At 46.1% G+C, this 18,848-nt stretch overlaps 1 protein-coding gene across 1 annotated transcript in view; it reads right to left on the bottom strand.

Annotated features, from left to right (window-relative positions):
- The window catches only part of PISD (phosphatidylserine decarboxylase), a 42,302-nt gene that overhangs the window by 14,696 nt on the left and 8,758 nt on the right, over positions 1-18,848 (bottom strand). The window contains exons 2-3 of the mRNA XM_075535056.1: positions 17,416-17,495; positions 10,938-11,113 (exon numbers count right to left, since the gene is read on the bottom strand). Coding sequence (XP_075391171.1) covers positions 10,938-11,113; positions 17,416-17,495 — 256 coding nt within the window. The remainder of the gene's footprint in view (positions 1-10,937; positions 11,114-17,415; positions 17,496-18,848) is intronic.

Raw genomic sequence — 18,848 nt, 5'->3', positions numbered from 1 at the left:
TGACGTGTGCTGCTGGGATGCTGGAAGCTATGTCATTCTTATTTCAAATGCCAGCAGGGTCACCCACAGTGAGCAGGTGTCAGCGGAGCTTCCAGACTAAGAAAAGACTATGAAAAGGGAATTGGCTGTCCACTCGAAGGAACTAAGCGCTGTAAACCTTCCCCATAGCTCCAGAATACTGTCAGAGAGAGTGCCAGAAGAGGAGCCCCCAGGCCAGAAAGTACTCGAACGAGGAAGAGCTGCCTTCTAACATCAGTCTACCATAATGACGCAGATGGAATGAAGCCCGGGGAGTACGTTTCAGGATCTTTACTTGCTGATAGGCCGTAACTCAAAACAAGGAACAGCTGCAAAAATCTACTAATAATCAGACCTTGGAACATATGAAGCATGAATCAAGGAAAATTGGAAGTCATAAAAAACTAGACAGAACGGATAAAGATTGATATCCTAGGCTGAACTGAAATGGACTGAAGTTGGTCATCTTCAACCAGAAAATTATATGGTTACAATGCTGAGAATGACACAGCCAAGAGGTATGGCTTTGCATTCATCACCACAAAGAACACTGCTGCCCGTAACAGGATCCTATTTACCAGCATTCAAGGAAAGCCAAGCAACACAATTAGTATCCCAATTTATGCACCAACCACTTACGCTAGTGATGGCGAAATTGAAGAATCCTACTAATGCCTTCAATCTGAAATGGATCAAAGTGCAATCAAGATGCATTGATAATTATTGGTGACTGAAATGCAAAAGTTAGAAACAAAGAGGAAGAAACAGTAGTCAGTAAATAGGGTCGTGGTGGTAGAAACAAAGATCCCTCACCAGAATTTTGTAAGACCAAAGACTTCCTCACCACTAATACCTTCCTTCAACAACTACACACAACAACTGTACAAAAGGAAGCTACACACATGGACTTCTCCAAACAGAATACACAGAAGTCAAATCGATTGTCTGTGGGAAGACAAGAAGCAGAAGCGCAACATCAGCAACTAAAACCAGGCCAGTGGACAGCCCACTGATGGACCATCAATTGCTCATATGCAAGTTCAGGATAAAACTGAAGAAATTTAAAACAAGTCCTAGAGATCTAAAATCTATCGACCTCAAGTCTATCTCACTTGAATTTGAAGAACATCCACAGACTAGGTTTGGTGCATGTAACACTAATGACGGAGCGCCGATACGCTGCGGGGACTCATCAAGAACGTCAGACATGAAGAAAGCAAAAAGTCCTTACAGCGGCAGGAAAGAAATGATCAAAGTGGGTCGCAGCAGAGACCCTGAAACCTGCTCCTAATGGAAGAGCAACTAAGACAAAAGGAAGAAGTAAGGAAGCTAACAGCTGACAGAACATTTCAAAGGGCAGCGGGGAAGACAAGTAAAGTATGATGATGAAATGCGCAAAGACCTGGAGTTAGAAAATAAAAAAGGAAGAATCAATTCTGCATATCTTTAATTGAAAGAACCTAAGAAAACATTCAAACCTCCAATTGTAATGATATACTGAAATGATAAAGGCAAGATATCAAATGATGCAGGAAGCGTCAAAAGAAGATGTAAGGAAAAATTTTTTAAAAAGAAGATGGAAAGACTACACAAAGTCACTGGGCCACATCCGATTACTTCAGGAGGTAGCATATGATTAAGGTCCAATGGACTGAAGGAAATTTAAACAAAAAGCAAACAAAAGAAATTATCAAGAGGACATGGGGGAAAGAGGGCGGGGCGAGAGAGGGGAAACGAGAAGCTGATGGCAGGGGCTCAAGTAGAAATAATATGCTTTGAGAAAGATGACAATGGATGTACAGGTGTGTTTCACACCATGGATATATGGATGGATGGATTGTGACAAGAGCGGTTAGAGCCCCCAATAAAATATATAAAATAAACACTTAAAAAAAAAAGAAACGAAATGTTTAAACAAGCTGATGAAGCTCTGGAAGCCTATGCCAGGTTAATCTGGAAGAATGTTACTTGGCCATGTGACTGGAAGAGATCCATATTTGTACCCATTCCAGAGAAAGGTCACCCAACAGAAAGCAAAAATCATCAAACAACATCATTACTATCACACGGCCTCCCCCTCATTGAAGGGGTTGTGGCTCTGTAAACTGGTTCAGGTCTGGGAATTGATTGAGTGGTCATGACTGTCTATTCTGCTGTTCGCCTGATCTGGCATTCTTCCGCCTGTATAGATCACGTAAATATTTAGTAGGTTTCCCATCTATTTCACTTCCAGGGACACCGTGGCTAAGTAGTCAATGCCATAATTTCGCACGAGACAGGTTGCTTTGATTACTTCAGAAACCTTGCTACCATTTCCACCATGTCTATTTTGATTCAGTGCTGACACCTGCCCTCTACCACCACATGGACCAATCAGCCCCATTGTGGACAAATGTTGGAGTTCGCTTAGGGCAGTGCCCACTGTTAATCCTGGTGCACATAAAATAGCAATTATAGGAGTCTTCAGAGATGCTGGGGCCCACTTCACAAACTTGTTCCCTAAGGTTGTGGTCAAGTGTATGTCCTCAGGACACCCCCTTTTTGGGTCTAAGGGAATATCCTGATAGATCCATTCCAACATACCAATTTCCCTAAGCTTTTAGATGCCTTCTTCTACACTGGACCAAGGTAGGTCAGGTACCTTAAGGTGGTCTAATCTAGGCCATATGGCAGTCCATGCTTCAGTGAACCAACCAAATAAGGAATTACATCTTCTCTTAGCCTCTCTTGCAGAGGTACTGAAAGAAGAGTCTGTGCTTAGGGGTCCCATATCCAGAAACTCAGACTGGTCTAATATTACATTTCTTGCACCAGCATCCCACACCCTCAGTAACTATTCCCAGGGATATTTCCCAGGCTTCTGCTTATATGTATTCGAAAACTCAAGCAGATCTTTGAGCATAGCACGCTTCTTTTTTTAAAAAACGTGTTATTAGGGACTCATACAACTCTTATCTCAATTCATACTTATACATACAGAGCTTCTTCTTGGGTAATCATCTCAACCTCACCTTTAGGAGGTTTCTGAGCCTTAATTTTAGTGACAGGTCTAGAGGAAATAAAGAGTGGTGAGGGTGTTTCCTGGGTGCTCTCAGCAATAGCTTGTAAGGCATCTCCCTCAGGCAATGCTACAGATGCAGCCCCACCTGGTATTCTAGCCTGAACAGTTCAGCTAGCTACTCAGGTGTGGGTTGTTTTATTGATAGTGGATTAATACCTTCAGCTGGGAGGGGTGAATCCATTTACTGGGGTGGGGCAGTTGCCTCTAGGAAAGCTCAATAGCCTCCTCTTCTGGATCATCAGTCCATATGTTCCCATCCCATGTTTCAGGGTCCCAACTTTTCCCGATCAATGCCCTCACTTTGGTATCAGACACTGCTCTAGATCTGCAATTCAGCCACTCACATAATGAGACTCTGGACCTGGTTCTCAGCAATGTCAGCTCTATTTCTAGAGGGGAGAAGGCTCTCCTTTGTAGCACAGATGGAAGCTTTTAAATTTGTTAGTCAGCACCTGAGGTGTCCTTCTGAGGCCCTGAGACCATCCCTCTCCTTAATCACACTTTCCATTGTAAGGAGGACCAGCTAGCCAGCTTCCCTACACTTGTCATCCATACAAAACTGCTGGAAAATATCAAACATACGATCACCCAGAGCCTCTCCTCTAACCAGCACCTCATCTCTCGGTGGTGCTACTGTAGGTACTAGCTCTGCTATTTCACACCATCGATTAGTAAGGGTGGCAGACTCATCCATGCCTTTGGGCACAGAAATAGCATTATTAGTGCTGTTAAGACTAATCAGGCTGGAGAGTCAATTTAAGAAGCCCATATTTATGACTTTATTTCTCTAGAACCACTCTTGGTACCAATTATGTTAGACAGGGTTCTCTAGAGAAACAAAACCAGAATGCTAATAATTATATATATACTTATATTGATAGATAACATAAGAAACAGTTAATCTATAAAGCAGTACAAATGGCTCAGTGCAACTCACTCCCGTGAGGCAGCTGGGAGACACTGGCAGTCCTTCAAGTCTTGAGGGCCGCCGTGTAGTCTTCTGTAGAGCAATTCAGGATATCCGGCCACAGGCAGCAAACAGCAAGGGAGGTAGGTCACCAACAGTCCCCAGCTCAAGAGATGTATATTCTAGTCTTGAAGGAACCTCAAATTACAGTGACACAGTCCACGGGTTAGGTGTCCCACAGGTAGTGTAACTTGCAAACTGAGGCACAGAACAAGCAAGGCAGCCGCACACTGGTCCGATGACCAAAGAGCGAGAGACAAGAAAGGCGAGGATTGCCGAGCCAGTTATCTCTCCACCCTTCAATTAATCCCACATGTGTTCATTGGCCATGCCAGTACAATAAACGTTAACTATCTCAATGGACTACCAACTGAAATGTTTAAACAAGCTGATGAAGCTCTGGAAGCACTCACTGGCCTATGCTAGGTTAATCTGGAAGAGAGTTACTTGGCCAACTGACTAGAAGAGATCCATATTTGTACCCATTCCAGAGAAAGGTCACCCAACAGAAAGCAGAAATTATCGAACAATATCATTAATGTCACACGCAAATAAAGTTTTGCTGAAGATCATCCAACAGTGGTCGCGGCTGTACATGGACAGGGAGCTGCCAGAGGTTCCGGCTGGACTCAGAAGATGTGGAGCAAGGGCAGCATGGCGGCTGTCAGATGGATCTTGGCTGGATCTTTACTTGTGTTTCATTGACTGCGCACAGGCATTTGACTGTGTGGACCGTAACAAACGAGGGATAGCTGTGAGAAGACAGGGACTTCCAGAACATTTCACTGTCCTCAGGCAGATTTCATATATGTGTGCGTAGAACAAGCGAAGTACTTCATGGTTTCCCATCAGGAAAGGTTTGCATCAAGGTTGTAAACTTTTACCATACTCATTCAATCTGTAAGCTGAGCAAATAATTAGAAAAGCCGGGTTATGTGGAGAAGAATGCAGCGTGAGGATCGGAGGAAGGCTTATTAACCACCTGTGATATGCAGATGACACAACCTTGCTTGAGCAAAGTGAGGAAGACTTGCTGAGAAAGATCAAGGACTGCAGCCTTCCGTGTGGACTCAATGTAAAGAAAACCCAAATGCTCACGACTAGACCAATAGGTGACATCATGGTAAGTTAAGTTGTCCAAGATTTTGTCTTGTTTGTATTCTCACGGAAGCAGCAGTCGAGGTAGCAAATGATGCGCTGCATCGAGTGCATGGGGTGCACAAGACCTCTTGAAAGTGCTGGAAAGCAAAGTGGTTACCTGAGGGCTCAGGGGCACCCCGGTCTCTTCCATCGCCGTTTATGAATGTGAAAACGGAACACTAAGAATGGATGCATGCAAATTACGATGCTGGCAAAGAATATGGAAGTATGGCGGACTGGCAAGAGGACAAACAAATGTGTCTCGGAAGAAGTACAGCTAGAATGTTGCTGAGAAGCAAGGGTGACCAGGCTTTGTCTCATGGACTCTGGACCTGTCGTCAGGAAAGACCAGGCCCTGGAAAACCACATCTGGCCCCACCCATGGGGTGACACACAGGCTCAGTTGTGAGGAGGGGTCATGGGACAGGCAGTGTTTCAACACAGGGCTGCTCTGAGTCAGAATTGACTGGATGGCAAATAACAACCCCATGCAAGGTCGCTGTGCATGGGAATCAACTAAATGGCAGTGGGCCTGGTTTTCCTAAAAAAGAAGTAAAATTAGCTCTGCTGAGGCTACATGGTTATAAGTTACAGAACTTGATTAAGGCCCAAAGAGCTGGCACTAGACTTCATTCCTTCTACCAACTGCGTGAAGTTTTTGTCCACCAGAAAAAGAACCTAAGTCTTAGAGCAGGCAACGGTTTTAGGGACATTTTCTTAAATCTGCCAAAATAGAACTCCGGACGTTGAAACAACCTGTCCAGGGTCACACAGGAGAGGGAGTACAGAGCTCAGGTCTCCTTACCCACTGTCCAAAGCTCCCTCCACAATGCCCAGGGCTGCAGCCTCCACCCACCCCACCCCAAGGACCGTGGCCCCCTCAGAGCCAAGAAGCTCCAATGAAGCCCCCGGGGCAAGCTCTGCACAACCTGCGCCCAACTTTCCATGAAGACGCTATGCGTGCCCTGACTTCTCAGCCCCTCTGTTCTCATGGCTTAGTTACAAAAGTACACAGACGGGGTTCCAGAGATTCAAAATACGTAGAGATAGCAAAGTGCCCTCGCTCCCGGGCCGGTAATCACCATCCCTTCCCAGATGTGAGCTCCAGAAAGTTCCCTCTGCACTGAAACGGCTTTGAACAGCGTCTCTATTGCCTTAAACGAGATAATACAGTAAAGCCTGCAAGAACCAGAGCCCACGTAAGGAAAAGCCTATCAGAGAATGGCAACGTAAATATTTCCCACTAAAAGTAACTCTCCCACAGCATCAGCTCCTCGAGGGCAGGGAATGGATTTTGTCTCTCACTTCATCTATCCCCAGCGCCTGAAACAGTGTCGGGCATATTTCACTCCCTCACTCCCTGCCAGGGAATCGATTCCGACTCACAGCGACCCGGTAGGACAGGGTAGAACTGCCCCCTGTGGTTTCTGAGACTCACTCTTTACAGGAGTAGAAAGCCTCATCTTTCTCCTGTGGAGCAGCTGGTGGTTTCAAACTGCTGACCTTGAGGTTAGCAGCCCAATGCATAATCCACTATGCCCCCAGGACTCCAGGCATATGTTACATTCTTAATAAATGTCAAAAAAATGACCATATTCAGTCAAACCCCACCCACCCAACCCCAACCCCAACCCCCCAAAAAAATCAGGGACTAAGGCACAAAGGTTATTTCCACAATACACTGCCACCTGGATAAGGGCTATGCTTTCCACTCTCCCAGCTGCTTCCCCAAAGGTCTGTACTAAGGATACACGCCAGCAATAAACACTGTACCGGATGGGAGCGCTCACTTAGCTCTATGTCTCCATGGCTAGTGGGCTTAGCAGTATGCAGAAGGGACTCTGTGCAGGACACTAAGTCCTGGTGCTACTGCGCCATTTCCTCTGGGTGACGTCACAGGGGAGGGGAGACATGGTGAACAGCTGCAGCAGCGCCATGGCAGAGACTATAACTCTTCCCTGCTGTTTCAGCCTTCAAGCATGCAGTGCTGGAGGTTTCTATGACTATTCCTCCTCAGGAAACCAGGCCACCTGACAAATCATCAGCATGTGCCAAGCCACCTTACAGAGCAGTGAACTAGTCCATCAGCTCCTTCCAGCCAGCATCTTTGTGATTTTCACAATCACTGGGTGGGCTATGCAAATAAGGTACTAGCAGCCCCACCAAGACACTTGGCTGCTAATGTAAATTAAGTGCATGGCACTGGTGTGGGAGTGAGATCGTGCAAACAAAGTGCATGGTCCTCTAATGAAGAGAATGGTCAGCTTTGCTGTCCCTCTAGGCTGAAAGGGAGACACAGGGAGGAGGAAAGGGGCAGGAGCTGTAACACTGGAGACTGTGAGACACTGCAGGCAAGCAGAAATTGGAGCAACAGTGGCAATAAGAAGCCAGGAGCCAGGAGACCCGAGCAAGATGGCCTGCTGAGGCGTGGTGACCCACAGAACAGGGGGCTGAGACACTTGCCCCAAAGGCCTGAGAGCAGGGCCCTGCAGCGGAGGGCAAGCAGAAGCTATCCTGAGCGAGAACCATACCTTGAGTTGTTCCTGTTACTTCTGAGTCCCAAAGTCCTTCCTGCTCCAAAGTCATACCCTGTTACTTCCCAGATAAGCCCGTAATCGTTTGCCTGTAAGTTCTATGTGACCACTGCACTGAAGGATCAGCGGTTGTCAGACTGCAGGAGGTTGCAGAAGGGAGGCAGGTCCGGCCTCGGCCTCTCAGGAATCAGTCCTGGTGTGATGCTTATTTTCCTCCCTGCTTGTAAGGTGGTCAAAAGCCCGGCCTTGCTCCGTTTTTATACCTCTCTTGCGTTCAGTATTTAAGTCCTGGTAGAAAGGAGGTACTTCAATTATATAGCAAGCCTGGTAGCTGGTAGCTCGCCTCAACGTCACACCGCTGCTGCCTCAATTCTTTCCTCGCAACGTCATTTCTTCGCTGTTATTGTGAAAAGGGCATGGAGCTTAATGGCACCCGTCTGCTTTGGGTTCTGCCCTGTCCCCCTCAGTGAGCTGTTAGGATCTTCAGAAAACCGTCATCTAAAAGGGTGGAGGAAGGCTACTTAGAACTGTTCAAACAGAAAGCATTACAACTGAGCTCTAGGGTTTGGGTACAACGGGGTAACCTGATGTTTCTCTGCCACAAAAGAAATTTCTGAGAAAACACAGGAAACGAAGGCTTCCTGTGGGTATGCTGACCAACAGAAGCCTCTAGGACAGCGGTTCTCAACCTTCCTCATGCCGCGACCCTTTCATACAGTTCCTCATGTGGTGGTGACCCCAGCCATAAAGTTATTTTCATTGTTACTTCATAACTGTTATTTTGATACTGTTATGAATCGGACAACCCCTGTGAAAGGTTAATTCAATTCCCCAAAGGGGTCACGACCCACAGGTTGAGAGCCACTGCCCTAGGACAATGGCTACATTGACCTCACGTGTATCTCTGAGAGATCCTGAAAATGCTACTCAATACACACTTGTGCTTAACAAGTAAAACAACGCCGGCCTTGAATGTTATGGTCTTCTACGAAGGATCTACCTAGGATCGAGCAGATCAAAGCAACTCCCAAGAAGAGCGAAGAGCCTTAGAGGTTAGAGCGTTTATGTCAAAGGGGGAAGAACCACTCAGAAGAGCAGGGTGAACATGGTTATGAAAGTTGAAGAATGCGCTCAAGGTCACCCCTAGATTGGGTGAACAAGTGCATGCTCAGTGTGCATCTACTCAACAACAAAGAGGAAATGAAAGTAAAAATGAAAGTTCCTTAGTCTGTAGACAGTTGGACATTCCCTCACAGAAGAGTCACAAGGAAGAGACGAGCCAGTCAGGGCGCAGTATAGCTCATGAGACATACAACTTTCCTCTAGTTCTTTAATGCTTCCTCCCCCACCACCTATCATGACCCTAATTCTAGCTTACAATTCTGGTTAGACTAGAGCACATACCTGGATACAGATAAGATCTGGAAACACAGGGAATCCAGGACAGAGACACCCCTCAGGACCGAAAATGAATAGCAGCGATACTGGGAAGCGATACTGGGACGGTGGGGAAAGATAGGAGGAACTGATCACAATGATTGAGATATAACCTCCCCCCCGCCCGGGGGACAAACAACAGAATAGTGGGTAAAGGGAGATAGCGGTAGTGTAAGGCATGGAAAAAATAATTGATAAATTATTAAGGGTTCATGAATGGAGAGAGGTTGAAGGAGGGAGAGGAAAAAATGAGCTGATACCAAGGGTTCAAGTAGAAAGAAAATGTTTTGAAAATGATGGCAACATATGTACAAAGGTGCTTGACACAATGGATGGATGTATAGATTGTGCTAAGAGCTGTAACAACCCTCAATAAATTTTTTTTTAAATTTTACTTTGTAAAAGATAATCATCCTATTGCCTCAATTCTACCACGAACTGACAGTAGGTGCCAGCCTGCCTTCTCTGCGCTGTGTGACGTCAGATCTCAGGGGCATCCTGACGCTCCATCTACAGGATGATCTGCGCGACACCTCCTGACAAGGACAAGCCTGGACGACGCTAGGCTGAGTGAGCTAAGTCCGTCACACAAGTGGCCTCTTCTATAGAAGAGACCACCCTTGTAAAAAGTCAATAAAAGGTTTCCACACTTAAAGATGTGCAGACAGGCCAAAGAGCAGCCTCAGAGACACACTGATCGAAATCCTTTAGGATAACAATCCCACCAGTGTCTCCACAGCTAGTTGACGACGCTAGATTTACTGAAGGAAATCGAGTGAACTCCTTACACTAGAGTCTATCAGAGGAAAAAAAAGTCAAAAGAGAGCTTTGGATGAAAGCCAAAATGTAGCATGGAATGCCCACAGCCTAGACAGATTATGGGAGGGCTGGAAGGCTCTCAGAGTTGAGTTCCAGGACAATCCCCTCATAGTAGAATGAAAGCTGGCCATAAGTCAATGAGTCCAAGTTCACACAAAACTGAGAGGTCAAGGTCAGGAGATCTTGGTCTCCTGCGTTCTGGCCTATTTCCTCAGCAGAACTGGGTGAATGCTATGACATGGACAGAAAGGCAACCCCAACACACCCTTCCACATTCCTGTGCAGCCTCCCATCTCCCCTGCTCTTCCGTCCAGGTGATTGGATGCCTATCTCGGCTCCTTTGGTATTTCAGTATTTTCCACTTGGTATATTATGAATGAGGAGAAGCCGGTTGACAGTTACACCTTTATACTCCAGTTCAACGCTGACTGAAAGTCCACTCTAAGTCAGCCATCGTGCTGCGCCACAGGCAGCCCCAACGCGAGGGTCAGTCACACGTGGCTCAACCACAGCGCAGAATGCAGTCACCATGTTCGTGTCAGGGGCGGAAGGGGACCCATTTTGAGCAAGAAGAAATTTGATCCAGGAATCTAATTACTTCAATCTGGTTCCTAGTGAGTACTAATCCACATCACAAAAGTCTAACAATTTTAAACCAACCATAGGGTCCGTGGTAGTGGATGGGTCAGACTGGACTGAGAAGGGCAGGAAGAGTCAAGATCCCATCACCAAGAAGAGGCACAGATTCGGATGGTTTCAATGGCAGGAAATGTCCACGGAGAGCTCGTGGGAAGAGAGTCTAGGTCTGGTGCCAGCGGGCCAGCCTGACCCACACCACAGACTCACTGGAGCTCTAGGAAGGCACATTTCACTTTTTCAAACCTCTCAACTCTGGGGCAATTTCAAAAGCAATGCACAGCTATGCTGGACGAGCCCCGAGGTGGCTCCACTTTCTTCCTACCTCCCATTCACCAGCAAGTCTGAGTGGAATTTCCAATCCCAGCTTCTCCAGCTCCTGCTCCCTGTACTTCACATACTGCCGGTACCCTGCATAGCCACCGCCTGTTGCCAACAGAATGGGCCCGGGGCGCAGCAGGTGCAAGGCTCGAGCAGAAAGCGTGTACACTCTTCTGGCATCTGTAATAAAAAACAGGAACATGTTGAGCCTGAGGGGTGGGGCAGGGAAGGCACACAGCGCTGACACAACATGAAGACCAGGAAAAGCTGGTGCATCTCTGGAGACCTTGGCAGAGATGCCAGACCCTGAAGGGCTATGACGAGACAGGTGCAGCCTTCGGAGGCCCTTCGGAGACCTTTTCCCCTCCAAACAGGCACCCTTTCCGTGTTAAAGAGGAAGCTCACATGCCACAGTAGTGCCAATCACACAATTGAAGACAGAACCGAAAGGAGGTTAATAAACAAATCAAAGTTGTCCAGTTTGCTTCCAAAATGGACAGAACTCAGCGCCAGGTACCATTTCCCACCAGGCATCTCGACTTTTGCTTTTCTAATCCAGGTTCAACTAGGATGGAGAATTGTTGTTCCCAAATACAAAAAAAAAGAAAGAAAATCTTACAACACAACAAATGACATAAGACAAAAAGACAACCCAATTTAAAAACAGGCAGCGGATTTAGAGATACAAGTGGCCAGCGAGCACAGGAAAAGTTGCTCAATGTCATTAGTCAGAAGGGAAATTTGAATCAAAACCACTTCACACCCACATGAGAATGGCGACGGATCATAACAAGCATTGACAAGGATGTGGAAAAACTAGAACCCTTGCCATTGCTGTTGGGACTATAAACTGGTCAATCGCTTTGAAAACAGCTAGACAGTCCCCACCAGAAGTTAAACAGTTACCATGATCAGCGATCTGAGCCCAAGAGAAAGGAAAACTATGTCCACACAAAGTCTGCATACAAATATTCAGAGCAGCAGAATTCTAAAATTGGAAGCAACCCTAAGGCCCTTCAACTCATGAAGAGGTAAATAAGATAAGATGGGATTTCACAACCAAAGGAATGATGGACTGAGACATGCTGAGACATGGACCCGGAAAACATTATGTGACGGAAGCCCGTCATAAAAAGCCACAGGCTGCACGGTTCCATCTACACCAAGTGTCCAGAATAAGTCCAGAGACGCAAAGTCGGCTAGTGGCTGGCAGAGTCTAAGAGACTAGGAGAGAAGGATACGGAGAGCGAATACTAATGTGAACATTTTGTCTTAAAAAAAAAAAGTTTTATTAGGGGCTCATACATCTCTTATCACAATCCATACATACATCAATTGTATAAAGCACATCTGTACGTTCATTGCCCTCATCATTTGCAGAGCATTTGCTCTCCACTTAAGCCCTTTGCATCAGGTCCTCTTCTCGCCCCCTCCCCGCTCGCCCCTGCTTCATGAGCCCTTGATAATTTATAAATTATTATTTTGTCCTATCTTGCCCTGTCCAACATCTCCCTTCACCCCCTTTTCTGTTGTCCGTCTCCCAGAGAGGAGGTCATATGTAGATCCTTGTAATTGGTTCCCTCTTTTCAACCCACTCTCCCTCTACCCTCCCAGTATCACCACTCACACCCCTGGTCCTGAAGGTATCATCCGCCCTGGATTCCCTGTGCCTCCAGCTGCTATCTGCACCAGTGTACATCCTCTGCTCTATCCAGACTTGCAAGGTAGAATTTGGATCATGACAGGGGGGCGGGGAAGCATTTAGGAACTAGAGGAAAGCTGTATTCTTCATCGGTGCTACATCGCACCCTGACTGGTCATCTCCCCTAGACCCCTCTGCAAGGGGGATCTCCAGCGGCCGACAAATGGGCTTTGGATCTCCCCTCTGCACTTCCCCCTTCATTCACTATGGTTAAGATTTTTTTTTTTCTGATGATGCCTTATACCTGATCCCTTCGACACCTCATGATCACACAGGCTGGTGTGCTTCTTCCATGCGGGCTTTGTTGCTTCTAAGCTAGATGGCCACTTGTTTATCTTCAAGCCTTTAAGACCTCAGATGCTATCTTTTTTGATAGCCGGGCACCATCAGCTTTCTTCGCCACATTTGTTTATGCACCCGTTTGTCCTCAGCAATCGTATCATGGAGGTGTACACCCAATCATATGATATTTTGTTCTTTGATACCTGATAACTGATTCCTTCAGAATCACATGATCACACAGGCTGGTGTGTTCTTCCATGTGGGCTTTGTTGCTACTGAGCTAGATGGCCACTTGTTGACCTTCAAGCCTTTAAGACCCCAGACGCTAGCTCTTTTGATAGTCAGGCACCATCAGCTTTCTTCACCACATTTGCTTATTCACCTGCTTTGTCTTCAGCGGTTGTGTCGGGAGGGTGAGCATCATAGAATGCCAATTTAATAGAAGAAATTATTCTTGCATTGAGGGAGTACTTGAGTAGAGGTCCAATGTTCTTCCATCACCTTAATACTAAACCTATAAATATAGGCACATAGATCTATTTCCCCAGCCTCATATGTATATATATTTGCATATGTACATGTCTTTGTCTAGACCTCTATAAATGCCCTTTGCCTCCCAGCTCTTTCCTCTATTTCCTTTGACTTTCCTCCTGTCTCACCATCATGCTCTGTCCCCACCTGGGTTCCAGCAATACCTCTGCGTTACATTACCCTTGATCATGCCCTACCAGACCTGCCACACCCACCTCACCACCAAATTGGATCCCTTGTTCCCTTGTCCCTGGGTTTGTTAACACCACTTCCTTACCACCCACCTCCCCTATCCCATTTCCCCCCGGAACTGTTGGTCCCATTGTTTTTCCTCCAGCTTGATCATCCAGTCTATCTTATTTAGACAGACCTGCGGAGATAATAACATGCGCAAAAACAAGACAGAGCAAAACCAAGCAAAAATATACAAGAAAACAACAACAACAAACCACTGACAAAGAACAAAACAAAACACAACAAGAAAGAAAATCTTGTAGTTAATTCAAAGATTGTTTGAATTTTGTCTTAAAAAAATCATTTAGTTGGGGACTCATACAATGCTATCACAATCCATATATACATTGTATCAATTACATTTGTACATTTGTTGCCCTCATCATTCTCAAAACATTTGCTTTCTACTAGAGTCCTTGGTATCAGCTCATTTTCCCCTCCCTCCCCACCCTCCTTCCCTCATGAAACCGTGATAATTTATAAATGATTATTTTGCCATATCTTACTGTCCAATGTCTCCCTTCACCCACTTTTCTGTTGTCCATCCCCAGGGAGGAGGTTATATGTAGATCCTTGTAATCGGTTCCCCCTTTCCAACCTATCCTCCCATTATCGCCACTCTCACCACTGGTCCTTAACAACTCAAAAGCTGATTTACCAATGATCTATGCAAAACTAAAACTACACAGCATATTCTCGGACTGTGCTGTCTTTGATTTCCAGTTTTTTCCCATTGTTGTTTCTCTTCCTCCTGCTCATTTTGCCTTGTGTCGTCTTGTGGCATTGCTCTTGTTGGTGTGGCACTGAGTCTATTTCAACCCAGAAGACAGGGTAGAACTGCTCCCAGTATGAGGCTGTAATCTTATGGGAGAGGACTGTCAGGTGTTTTCTTCCACAGAGATGCTGGTGGGTTGGAATCATCCACCTTTTGGTGAAGCAGAGCTAAACTCGTTACTTAACATTTATTAATTAACAACTAGTAAGAACTAGTGTGCAAGGGCTATATCCTCTCACCATACTTATTCCCTCTGTGTGCTGAGTAAAGAGTCAGGGATTATCTGGAGACGCGGCATCAGGATTGGACTGGAGGAAGGCTTCTCTGTGGTGTGCAGATGACACACCTGCTTTGCTGAAAGGGAGGAGGGCATAAGCACTTGCTGATCCAAATCAAGGATGGCAATCTTCGGTATGGACTACAATTCAATGTAAAGAAGTGTGGTAGTTACATAATCTGGTGTCATTTTGGGACTTGAGAGAATTAAGAGTGAAGGAACGGAGTCTGGCCTGTCACTCAGGTTATAGCCAATGAGGCCTCTGTGTGGGTGTGGCCTTCTCCTGAGGATTCTGGGAACTCCAGTATTTCCTCCTTGGAGGCAGGAGATACTCTTCTCTCTCAGCTCACCCCCTCGGAGACATTGCAGCTGACAAGACACTAGTGCCCTGAGCTGGAGAAGCCACGTGGAGACCCCTGTCAGCGCTGAGATCCTTCCACTGACACTGGCTTCAGAAGACTTCCCACCCACTGGCCTGTGATCTTCCTGCATTTGGTGTCATTGCCTATGTTGGATGAGTCTGAAGAGGACTTTATAGATTGGTATTGGATGTATGGGCTAACATTGGACTTATGGACTTGATCTGGACTGGGCTGAGATGTTTTCTCAATATTCAATTGCTCTTGTACATAAAGCTTGTTTTTGTTTTTTCCCATAAAGCTCTTTCTTACACAAATATGGGTGTCATGAATTTGTTTCTCTGGTCTACTCGGACGAACATAAGTCCAACATCCTCACAAGTGGGCCAGGAGGTCACATCGTGATCAGTGGAGAAAAGCCTGAAGTTGGCAAGGTTTTCCCCTCGCTTGGATCCACAATCAATGCTCACGGAAGCAGCGGTCAAGAGATCAAAAAACGAACTGCAGTGGTGAAGTGGGCTGCACAAGACCTCTTTCAAGTGTCTTTTGCGGAGCGAGGCTGTTACTTTGAGGACTAAGCAATTTTCAATTGCTCCACCTGCCTGTGGGAGTTGGACACTGGATCACAAAGACTGGAGAAGAATGGGTGTGCTAGGATTGTGTGCTGGCACCGAACACGAAAGCACCGTGGACTGCCAAAAGAACCAACACGTGTGCCAAAAGGAGCACAGCCAGAAGGCTCCTTAGAGGCAAGGATGGCGAGACTTCGTCGCATGCACTCTGGACATGTTCTCAGGAGAGGCCAGTCCCAGCTCGGGAAAACCGGAGGGCCGGGAAGAGAGAAGCACCTTCCACAGGATGGCCTGACGCAGAGGCTGCACCCATGGGCTCAGACAAGAGAAGAGCTGTGAGGGTGGCCCCGGTCCGGAGAGGGCCTCATGCGCTCGCCCAGAGGGCTGCTAGGAGTCAGGACAGACTCGACGGCACCCAGCGACGACAGACACAGTGAACAACTAAACATGGTGCTCTGACTCAGAAGGACCTATCCATCAGTCAATGAGAGACACTTGGTGAGGAGAGAACAAGTCCTTTCTGAAGTTACACGTCTCTTCTCACTGCCTTCTCAAAGTCTTACTGGACTCCCCCCCTCCCCTGCAGACTCCTCCCCAGCGGCTTCTTCGCTACGGATGCCGGGTTATGATTCTCTCTGCACCATTCACACTATTCCTACCAGTTTCAGCATGCAGTTCCTAATCAAAAGACGCCCACGTAAGTTCCTATTAATTACTTTACAGTTGATAAGCTTATTGTTTTTATTCTCATTAACCATCTCCTTTTATACCCAACATATTCTAATAGGGAGCTTAAAATAGTTGTGGGCTTTTCCCGCCAAATTGGAGCCTGTGTGGGCTGCTAGGAACAGCACTTCTAGACAGCAAATATGTCTGGAAGGCTCTGCTCCACAGCCATTTGTGCGGCCTATAAATGGGGTCTCTGGAACCAGAGGGAGCACACGGCTCTTCTTAAAATGGAAGATGTTTTTGCCCGAGGACTAAACTGAATCTGTTTAGACACGGGATATGCTTCTGGGTACAAAGCAAAGAATCACAGTGACTCCCGGCAGCAAACCTAAAGGTACCAGAGTCACCTGGGGAAAGGTCCCTCACGCCCATGGAAACAGTGGTGTGCTTTGGGCCAAATTCCATGGCAACCTGCCTGCTAAAGCCATTGGACACAGAATCAGTTGTGATGCAGCAGTCCCATGGCTTTAAACTTACTGAGAAGTAAATAAATAACATTGTGCACTTGTTAAAAAAAAAGAATGCCTCTTGGAATGGCAAAACAGAAAGGATTTTTAGATAATACAGACATTTTTGGTAGGGATTCAGAAAAATCCATAATACACAGTACCGGCGAGGGAGTGGGGCACTGATATCTTCCCCAGCAGTGTGACAACAAGCTGTGGCAACTCTCTTTGAAGAGTGTTTTGGACTAAATAGCAAGTTGTAAAATGCACACAGCCTTTGGCCCAGCAAGTCTAGCTCCACAAATTTATCCTAAAGATGCACCACTAAAGAACGATGTGTAATAAAGTAAGACTAGAAACAAGTTAAACACCTAATACTAAATGGTAGAGCCACGCAAGGGAATAGTACGAGATACTGCATGAGTCGTCTGCTGGGCACTCGAAGCACTTCACAGGCACCACATACATCCTGCTTGCTTCTACCAACAATCCTTTGAGAGAGGAGTTACGTTGATCCCGCTTTACAGAAGAGCCAACTGCGCAGAGGGGTTCATCCATCTCTAGTTCCTACTTACTCGTGTGGAAGGTCCTGAGAGACAGCGTCCTGCAGGATGGTAGAAAATGGCTCACAGCAGTATCTTCCCGGTGAAAGCAGCTGGAATCAAGCACAAATAAACCATTAGAAGGTTTCCTCAAAAATTAAATAAAAACAGTGGGAAAATCTGCAAAACCACAGTATAATATATAGATGAGATTCACAGTATTGTGTCAATGCTATTTTCCTGGCTTTGAATGACTGTACTTGATTATGTTAGAAAATGTCACCGCGATCCTATGGGGCTTGACGTACTGAAGGTAAATGGGTATCAAGCCTGTAACCTGCATTCACATGCTTCATGGAAAACAAAATGTACACACATACTGAAAGAAACAATGACAAAACAAGCACGGTGAACACATGGGGAATTTAAGTAAAGGACTTTGGGGAAATCTGTGTATTATCTTAAAATTTCCTGAAATTCAGAAACAATTTCAAAACAGAATTTGTTTGTGTTCTTTAGGCATAAGATCAGAAAAACCAGCACTCTCCCAAAGCCTTGTGTTTCTATATCCAAGGACGGGTGCACCCAGCCTGGTAAACAGCTACTGACGACCAGATCTAATATCCCATGTGCGCTGAAATTGTTCACATGTTTGCACTGGGGGGACAAATGACTCAAGCAAATGGTGTTGGGGTATTCAAATCTACTTCAGGTACGGCTGCCTCAAATGATTCCGAAGTTTTTGAATTCTCTTCTGAGGTATAATGCCTATTTTGAAGCGTGAACAGATTTCAATGTGCTGAGAGACAAGTATCAATTATTTTCATGGCTTTATGTTGTTAGAAAGTATTATTTCTGACTCAGTTTGCTTCTCTCTCTCTCTCTCTCTCTGCATCTTTACCTAAGGAAATCATATTTATGCCCATGGCAATAACTATTAGCATGTAAATCACCCAAGAGTTTTAAATTAGCAAGAGGCTCATCTTTTCATCGAGAGCACACATCGCACTTTCATTCCTGACTTCTCAATGCTGCCAAGCCCAGGGTTCAGCCTTCTCTACCTGGTTTTTCCCCTAGATGCACCATCAATCTGCTCCCTGGGACACAGAGCCCATACTATGGACAGGGAACTCCACATCCCAATATCCCCACCTAAACACCTCAGACAGAGTTTGTCCACAGTGGAGTTCCTGACCTTCCCCAACTCACTCTCAGCCTGCTCCTCCCTGAGGAGTGAATTCATCAGCTGCTCACCAAACCTCTGGCTTCCCAGCTTCCCTGACTGACCATGAAATACGAAGACTACGAAGGCTCTCCAGGTGTCTGCCTCCAGGCGTCCTGCTCTCTCACTGCTTGATGTGGACAACATGCAGATGCTGGGGAGCCGCAGGTTAAAGACTGCAGGCGTGTGGGTGCCCACACCTCTATTCCATGGGACTCTACGACAACAAACGACAGACTTCCAC

The sequence above is a fragment of the Tenrec ecaudatus genome, chromosome 16, assembly GCF_050624435.1.
Source record: "Tenrec ecaudatus isolate mTenEca1 chromosome 16, mTenEca1.hap1, whole genome shotgun sequence".
NCBI classification, from domain to species: Eukaryota; Metazoa; Chordata; class Mammalia; order Afrosoricida; family Tenrecidae; genus Tenrec; species Tenrec ecaudatus.
The sequence above is the reverse complement of the archived record's forward strand: the minus strand, read 5'-3'. Positions and strand labels throughout refer to the sequence as shown.